This window comes from Varanus komodoensis, unplaced genomic scaffold, assembly GCF_004798865.1.
Source record: "Varanus komodoensis strain SLA01 unplaced genomic scaffold, ASM479886v1 scaffold1, whole genome shotgun sequence".
Lineage (NCBI taxonomy): Eukaryota > Metazoa > Chordata > Lepidosauria > Squamata > Varanidae > Varanus > Varanus komodoensis.
In genome coordinates, this window is record NW_025335268.1 from 75,363,000 (window position 1) to 75,371,820 (window position 8,821).

General features: G+C 67.4%; 1 protein-coding gene across 1 annotated transcript in view; it reads left to right on the forward strand.

Moving 5' to 3' along the window:
- Positions 1-7,890: 7,890 nt before the first annotated feature.
- LOC123023734 (SH3 and multiple ankyrin repeat domains protein 3-like) overlaps positions 7,891-8,821 on the forward strand; it is an 83,488-nt gene continuing 82,557 nt past the window's right edge. Inside the window, exons 1-2 of the mRNA XM_044430691.1 lie at positions 7,891-7,981; positions 8,440-8,819. Coding sequence (XP_044286626.1) covers positions 7,891-7,981; positions 8,440-8,819 — 471 coding nt within the window. The remainder of the gene's footprint in view (positions 7,982-8,439; positions 8,820-8,821) is intronic.

Genomic DNA, 8,821 nt, shown 5'->3' on the forward strand with positions numbered 1-8,821 from the left:
CACGGATGTCGCTGCGCGGTGCAGCTGGCCCGGGGCATTGGCGGGGGTTGCTTGGGGCGCTTTTTGGCAGCCACGCAGAGGCCGGAGGGCTGAGGACGTGGGCCTGGGCACCTCCCCCTGTGGAGCAAGGAGGGCAGCTCTCCTGTGGGCCCGCCTGGCCTGCTGCCAAACCATCTTATGCCCCCTCTGCCCCGGGTGCCTCTGCTCCCCATTCGCGCGCTCCTCCTGCACCTGCTTGCTCTCTCCCGGATCTGTGGCCTCAGCCGGACGGCCCCCGTGAGGCCTGGGGGGGCGCCTGTGAGCGCCCAGGCGCTTCCTCCCCGGATCGCACGCCTCCGTGTCCTGCCGCTGGCTGAGCACGGTGAGCGCGGCAGAGGCGCCGGTGGGGGCGTCTCAGAGGCCGTAGAGGAGGCGCCCCCCCGCCCGCCTGCTGGCGCGCCCTCCTCGCCACGCCTGGCCACGTCCAAACCGTGCCCTGCTCCTGGAGTCGCGCCCCCCCCCCGGGAGTGAGGAGAGGGGAGTCCCCCGCGCGGGGGTGGTGCGGCTCCCCGGCCAGCGCTGGCAGCCGATCGGAGGCATCGCTAGGGCCGCCCCCCGAGTGCCGCACGCGCCCCCGCCGCCCCCTCAATTAAACAGCCACATTGCCAACTACTTTTAAACACACACACACGGCTGTTTTCTGCACTGTGTCACATGAGCCGCACTGGCACGCTTGGCTTCGGCGTCGGGGACGGAGCGACGTCCTTGGGGCACCTCGCGACAGGAGCCCAACGACCACAGCGAGGCGTGTGCGGGGGGAGAGGCCTGGCTCCTGGGGGGCAGCCGTGCAGCGGTGGGGCTGGGGCCGTCCCGGCGTCTCGGCGGCTGCTTGGGGCCCTCCTGCCGCGGCGGGGATGACCGATGCCGGGGACCCCAGGAGCCTTTTCCCCAGAGCCACCGGCCCCTGGGCTGAGACAGAGCGGCACTGCAGCCGGGGATCCCGCAGGATGGGGCCGGGCCCATTTGCAGCAGGCACCTCCTGGATCCTCCCTGTATGAGCCCGTCCCTCACCCGCAGCACGCCAGCCTTCCCCTGCCCACCCAGGCCGCCTCCGCAGCCCTGCCCACGTCCTCCCGCCCACCTGGTGGGCTCTCGGGGGCTCCCACGCCCCTTCAGAGGCTGCGGCTTCCCCCAGCGCCCCCCCATCTCTCCGGTGGGGCACATGGCCGCCTCTGGCCCTTTTGCTGCAGCCCGGGACGGGCTCGCTGAGGGGAGCCTCTGGCCAGGGTGCCCAGCTCGTGGCCTCCCCCCAGCCCAGCGCCTCCAGTCCCTCGGACGGCTTCCCGGACCCTTCCCGTCCACGAGGGCGAGTGGGGGCCGGCGCCACACTGGCGCACGAGCCCAGCCGGCGGTGCAGGGGAGGCTCGCGTGGGTCTGCGCGCCAGAGAGCCCTTCCGTTTCCGCCTCGCGCCCCTTTCAGCGGCATCCGAGCGAGGGTCCGCGGTTGCTGCCCCTCTGGGGGCAAATGGGCCGGCTGAAAGGGCCGAGGGTCCCCTGGCTGCGGCTTGGCATCCCCGTACAGGGTGGCCCCCGAGGAGCTGGGCTGCAGCCGTGCGGTCCCCTGCCCACACGGCCGTGGCCAGCACGCATTGGGCGGTGGTGCTCATCGTTCCCAGACACGGGCCCTGTGGGCAGGGAGTGATGGGGATTGAAGTTCAACCCGCCAGGGCGGCAGCGGGCTGGGAAGGGCTGCTCTCGCATTAGCCCCCCGCCCCCAGGGCACTTGGCAACAGAAATGGCTGCTGCCGTGACGGCTCGGGCTTTGGGGTCTCCGGGGCCGGCAAGTTGGCCGAGGGCTGGAGCCGCGTTCCCGCCTCTCCGTCAGGCCTGTGCCATTATCGGGCGGCTGCAGAGCGGCCATTGGCAGGCCTCTGGCGTCCCCGGTGACCCACTAACCTTGGCGCGGAGAGAGGAGGCAGATCAATCGGCCGTGGAACGGCCATCAAGTGCCGCGAGTGCTCTGGACCGGGCGGGATCGATGCCCCGCTGGCACAGGCCCTGCTCCTCGGCACGTGCGCATGTGGGGGGGGGGGGCGGCCTGTGGAACGCCAGCGCTGCATGCGAGACCTCCATGGTGGGGGGCACTCGCCTCGCGCTCGCAAGGAGCCCCTCCTCCAGCTGCCCGCCTGCTATGGCCGGCCTTTGGCCACGCTGGCCCGACCAAGGGTGACGCCGGTGGCGGCAGGCGGGCAGGCAGGCGGGTGGGCAGCAGCCCCGGCCCTCCCTCGGCACCTGTGCAATCCCCCACCCCGATGGTGCGCTCAGGCCTCACTCGCACACGTGTTGCATGTGTCGGGGCTGGTCTTGACAAGGGTGTCGGCGCTAAAGAGGAGCATTCGCACTGCATGCGCGGAAGAAGCGGCAGTCGATGGACTGTCTGCCGAGCCCCCAGACACGTGCAAAGAGGCCTCCTGGCGGTTTCCTCATGCCCCCGGGAGAGCCCTTTCCCCGGGGACGTGGTGCCCAAATGGAGGGGGAGACAGCGAGCCCCCCCGCACTGCCTGAGGCTGGAAGAGGCCAGAGCTGGCCGGGGGTCTGGAGTGGCGGACTCCCGCCTCCGCCTGCTGCTCCCTCGGTCCGTGCGTAAACGAGCACCAGCGAGCTTCGTCTCCAGCGAGCTTCTCCCGCAGGAAATGGGGCCCCGCTAGCGTCCCTGGGCCCGCTTGGAAGGGGGCGCACGTCGCCCCACCATTCAGAAGACACGCCGGCGGGTGCCCGTTCCCCTGAAGCACGGCTGCAGCTGCTCCTTGCCAACCAGGAAAGGGGGCTGGCGGAGGCTGCGTGGCACCGGTGGCCTGGTGGCCCTCCAAGGGAAGGGAGCTCCAGCTGCTGCCTGGGGAGATGGCACAGCTTTCGTGCCAGGCCTCGGCTGCCCTGGCTGAAGGGGGGGTGCGGTTGTCGTCTTGCGCTGAGGGGACACAACTCTGATGCAGAACAAGTTGGCCGTGGTTGCTGGTGGCAGCTCCGGATTTTGCAGGGAGATGTCGGCAGGAGGTCTCCCTGTGACCCGCTCTGGACACGTACCTCTGGATGCGGCTGGATGGGTGGAAAGTTCACCTTCAGCTCAGCTTCAGGAATTTCCCTTTTGCCCAGCTGCTCATAAATGCGGACCTAGAGCTGGAGCCGGGAAGAACAAGAGCCTCCAAGTGACACGGAATGAGCACATGTGCTTAAAAGGGGCGGTTTCGTGGGCATGTCCTCTGCGCGGAGGCAACTTCACGGAGTCCCACCGGGAGGGACGGTCCTGCTTCGAGGAGCTTCCAACCCGCAGTTCAACACCGGGAAAGCGAAAGAGGCAGCCGGGAGGAGGGAGATGCGCGCGTCTGGGCTTCTTAGCGGCTGGGCTAGGGAAGGTTTGGGGCAGGGTTGAAGGAGGGGGCAGTTCCACCCGTGCGGGGCAGAAGGCAGGATGGGCAGCTCTGGGACTTGGGCCGTGGGAGCAGATCGTAGGTCGGCAGAAGCGGCAGAGCCGCAGGGGCCGTGCTGGGAAGCAGGGGTCCCAGGCAAGGGCGAACTGAACGAATCGTGGCGCAGCGGTCACCTTGCATCTTTTAAAGAAACTCGCAGTAACGAGGCTGCTCAGACGCCAGAAAAAAGCTTGAAGGAGGAAGCCAGAGCCTGGGCGGAGACAGATGGTTGGTGCACAGGCAACATCGGTGTCCAGAGACGAGGAGGGGGCTGTTGTCGCGCTTGGAGGGGGCTGAAGGAGCCCCAGCGGAGACAGGTGCTTGGGGTCAGGCTTGCGTGTGCCTGGAAGCAACGCGCCGCTCATGTCGCCCGGCCTCCTTTCGTTCCAGCCCCTCTTCCGAGGTGGCTCTTCTGGTCGGGGCGGGAGCTCCAGCACGTCCTTCTTCGGCAGCGGTGTACCCAAGATCTGCGTGGCTGCAGTCTTCCCTGGCGTGCAGGAAGCCTGCCAGGGCCACGGGTGCCCCCACCCCGCGCTCCACACAAACACGGGAGCCTCAGATGCTCGGTGGCTTCATGCATTTCTCAGTCTCAAGCTGGTCAGAAGGCAGTTCTTGCCTTCCCTCCGAGTTCTCCAGTGTAACAGCCCCATCCCAGGTGCCTCAAATTCACAGCAGGGCCTGGATTCTAGAAGCTGGTTGCAAATTCACCTGCTTGTCGGGCCGCCTTCCCCCTCCGGTACGTGGCTGCGAGAGACAAGGCACTGCGTGCGTGGTTTTCGATCCGTTCTGGAGCCAGATCAGACTCTGGACTGGGAGTGCTTGATAAAGGAAGGCCCCCACCCCCAAGCAGAAAGAGGCAAGCGGCCTCCTGGCCCGGTGGCCCGGAAGTGCGGCGCGAGAGCAAGCTCCTGGGCCTCCTCTCCCGCCCACCCTGTGTCCCAGCCCAGTTTGAGCAGCCTCGGGGCAGAGCGTGGCGCCTTTCCGTTGCCACGGAGGCAGGAGGAAGGAGCCCAAGCCGTGAGGAGCAGCGGGGGGGCTGGCCATTTTTAAGATGAACGAGCTGGACAAAAAGAGCACGTGGCCCATTCATGAAATTTGCACATGGTGCGAGACGCGAAGGAACCTGCACACCTGGCGGGGATGCAGAATTCACGGGGAAGGCCAGAGGCGCGAGTGGTGTCAGCGCAAGGAGCCACGTCGCCCGTAGCTTTCGGAGAGGCGCGCAAGGCCTTGCGCTTCTCCCGTGCCTGGGGAGGCAAGCAGAGGCGAGCCTGGCGCAGGTAGCGGCTCCTTCCGTCTGTGAGCAAGGAGTGCGAGCAAAGAGACTCGGGGCCCTCGTGGGAGCCAGAGCCCTGTGTGCGCACAGCAGGAACTGGCGATGCGCAAGGAAGGCCCGTGGCGGGGGGCCTGCCTGGCCTTTGCCCCGCAGGGGCAGGGGAGCAAGGTCAGTGGCTGAGTGGCAGACGTCCGGGGAAGCACTGTGGCGCCGGTCCACCCTGCTGGTTGTTGCACGGCTGGATCGCCATTCTGAGCCCGCAAGGGAGGCTGGGCGGCAAACCTGAGCACGTCCTGCCGCTTCTGCCTGTGGGTGACCCTGGCATCGCCATTCCGCAATGGTGTGCAGCCGGTGTGCGCTGCATTGCGCAGGTGGAGGCCGTGTGCGTGGGAGAGCCGCATCCTGCACAAGCTGCAGGGGGTGCTGTCGGTGTGCAGGTGGAACCCCTGCCAACGGACAGAGCTGGCTGAGGCGTGGGAACGGCCCCTGTGGTCCTCAAGCTCAGGAAATGCCCTCGGGGGTCCCAAGAGGACGAGACGTGACCGTGCTCAGCGCTTTGATTATGGCACCTGTGGAGCCACTGAGGCGGTCGGAGGGCTGCACCTGAGGGGGGGGGGCTGCCTCCCCCCTCCCCCCCACACGATCCTGACGGGTCTCCGCCTGCATCGGGCGGCCTCTTCGGCTGCCTGGCGGTGCGGCTTGCGGGCGGCCACGTGGCCACGTGCTCTCCCAGCATCCTCTGCTTGCTGCAAGAGGTCGCGACACACACGATTCAGGCCGTGCAGCCAGCCGAGTGGCAGCATTTCCAGAACTTAGGCGTTTGCGCATTTGCATGTTTATGTAACTCGCATATCAGAAGGTGTCTCTCTGCCGGAAAGAAAATGAGGGTATCATGGAAGAAAAGGCAGAGGTACCGGAGCATGTGCAGAAGGCGCTGAGCGAACGCAGGGTTTCATTAAGCCTTCCGTCGTGTCGGAAGTGGCCCTTGGCCATGTGCAAAGATTTAGTGATCCTGTTACTCAGGCCAGGGACTGACGTGGCTTGGCAAGGAGGAGGCCGAACTGCACCTCTGCAAGCGGCTCTGCAGGTGGCTTCGGACAAGCTCCCGTCTCCCGCCAGCACAAAGGGCGCTGCAGGGCCGCCCGTGCGGGGAGCTGGATGGGCTGCGACTGGAGCACGTTCCAGGGCCCGTCCGGATGCCGAGCAGGAGCGCTCTTGCCAGGTGAAGCGTCGGGGCTCCTCTGTCGCAGATGTGTGGCGAGGAGCAGAAGGGGCCCGGCCAGAGCTGGGCTGACTCCGGGCCCCAAAGCGAAGGGCTGTCGGAGGGGCTTCCGTGTGGCCTGCGTGTCCCCGGATGTGGGCTGACCTGGCAGCTCCCCTTCGGAATCGCCCCCCGTGGCCCGGGCAGCACTGCACTCAGGGACTTGTGGGAGACTCGACTCGACCCGGGCCGTGCTGGCCCACGCGGGCGCCTGGGGCCGTTGCCAGCCGGGCCCTTCTCTGGCCCCGCGGCTGGGCGTCCTTGCCCTCGCTCGGGCTCCCTTCCCGGGGCTGCGGTTTCTAGGATTTGGCACCCGGGCGCCGAGGAGTGTGGCACGAATGGGGCGCCTTGTCCCCATTTCGCATTTGCAGAAGTGCAGGAAGCACCCGAGGAGACGAAAGGGCATGAAACCGAAACAGGGACGCGGGTGGCGTGCGTGCCGTCTGCAGGAACCGTGTGCCGAACATGCAAACTGGCCATTGCCAGGCTTGGCGCTGGAATATGGAAGCGATGCCCACAGTTGGGGTGGCCGGTCCGGGCGTGTCTGCAGGGGGAGCTTCAGAGGCCGCCTGGGCTCGGGCAGGACCACCCGGAGCAGCGATGCGCTTTCCACAGGGAGGAGGCTGGAGCGAAAGGGCCTCAGGATGCCACAGGGAGGGTCTGGCTTAAATGCCCCCCAGCTGGCTGTGAAAACAGCCCCCCTTCGAGGGCGCTGCATCCCCCCTCACCCGTCTTGCCGTGGCTGGTGTGCCAGGAGGGCCCTGCTGGGGCCAGTCGCCCTGGACAGGCAAACGCTGGGCTCCGGAAGCACCAACCCTGAACAGAAACTCTCCTCACCATCACACCCCTGGAAACCTGCCCCCGACTTTCGATGTCTTTAGTTCGTCTTCGTTATGGTTCCCTGAGCAAGGAAAGCAGGCTTTGCGGGAGCCGGGCTGCGGAAAGCCAAGCGTTGTGCCTGCGAGTTCAGCCTTCTGCCCGGCTCGTAAGTCAGCTCAGCTCAGCTTTAACAAGTCTGGGCTGCACAAAACCTTTGCTCGAGCCCCCCGCCCCCTCCTATGGCATCGCAGCAGATCCAAGCCGCGCCGAGCGTTGCTGGGCGGAGGGGGCCTCGGGGCCTGGGTGGCGCCACGGGGTCGGGGCTCGGCAGACTCTCCTGGACTGGGGCGGCTCTCTGGTGCCCCTGGAAGCGGTGCGGCTCCGAGCTTGTGGCGCTGTGTGCCCCCCACCCCCCTGCTGCAGCACAGCTGCTTCTGTGCTCATGCTCTCCCGAAGGCCCTGCCAGGCCCGAGCCCTCCTGGACGTCCTCCCGGGCAGAGGAGAGGCTCGGGCGGGCTCCTTGGGAGCCGGCCTTCTTTCCTGCGGCCCCGCCCCACCCGGCCGCCTCTGCCGCCCCAGCTGTCCCAGCCCCACATGCGCCTCAAGGCCATGCTCGCAGGCCTCATCCCCACTTATTCTTCCAATGTGCACTTGAAAAAGTCACCCCGTAATCTGAGGAGCCCTTCGACTCGTGTTAAATGTCCAGGGAAAATGGGGCCTCGATGCGTTAGCATTTCGGATGCTACACGAGACACCCTTGTGCAGGTGAATAAAAGCAGGGGCACCTTGGACGCACCTTGTTGGCCAGGGAACTGTGGACTCGCACGGGCTCTGGAAAAGAGGCCGGCGACAGGGCAGGCTGGGAGGTGTGCTGCCTCCTGAGTTCAGAGCTCTGAACATGCTCCAGTGCCGGGGTCAGCAGTGGTTGGTTCCTCAGTGCCCCAGTCAAGCACTCTGCATATGCGCAATGGCACGTTTACATTCACAATTGCTTCATATGCTTAGGTATTGGAAATAGGCCAGGGGCTGCTGGGCAGCTGTTTTGCTGCTTTGGGTGACCCGGGTCTCCCGTGGGGTCGCAAAGGACGATGGGTCGTGTGTCCAGCTTGCATCCAGGCATCGGCAGCAACACCGCAAGGCCCCTGGGGATGGGCCTCTGCAAGGGCAGCGTGTTGCTTGGTGCCCAGGAAAGCCGCAGCAGCCCAGGGATGGGGGGGGGGCTGCCTGGGGAGGCTCTGGGGGCAGGGGTCGTTCCGGGCAGGATGCTAATCTTCCTGTGTTCTCTCCCCCCCCCCTTTTTTGTCTCCTCCAACGCTGTGGCACCCCGGCGACCCTCTGCCCTGCCCTGCCCTGCCCTGCCCTGCCGTGGAATCCCATGCGTGGCGCCCCCGCTCGCCCCTCGCCGCCCTCCGCATGCACCTGCCCGCCGGCCCGCGCAGGGTGATGCGCCTCTGGTAGCGCCCTGCGCGCCCCCGCCCGCGCTTCGCCCTCGCCCCCTCGCGCGCCGCGCGGCTCACGGAGCATGCCTCTCAGCCCGGCGAGCGGCAGACATGAGACTCCCGAACAGCGGCGGCGGCAGCAGCAGCAGCAGCGGCAGCAGCAGCAGCAGCAGCAGCTCGAGAAGGCGGCGGCGGCAGAGCCAGGGCCAGAGCGGCGGCGGCGGCAGCAGCAACAGCAGCAGCAGCGCGAGCCGGAGCCGGGGCTGGAGCCGGAGCCGGACTCGGACTCGGACTCGGACCCGGACTCGGAATCGGAGCCGGAATCGGAGCCGCAGCCGCAGCCGCGGGAGGAGGACGCGCAGCCGCCGCCTCAGCACCAGCCCTGCGTGGTCAACGGCGACCCCGGGGAGAGCGCGGACGGCAGCCTCCAGGAGGAGACCCTGTATGATACCATCAAGCCCCCCGCCGCCGCCGCCGGCCCCTGCAGCGACCAGCGGGCATCCCCGCCCGGGCGGATGGACGAGCCGGCTCCCAACGCCCTTGTCGTCCGCATCGGCATCCCAGACCTCCAGCAAACGGT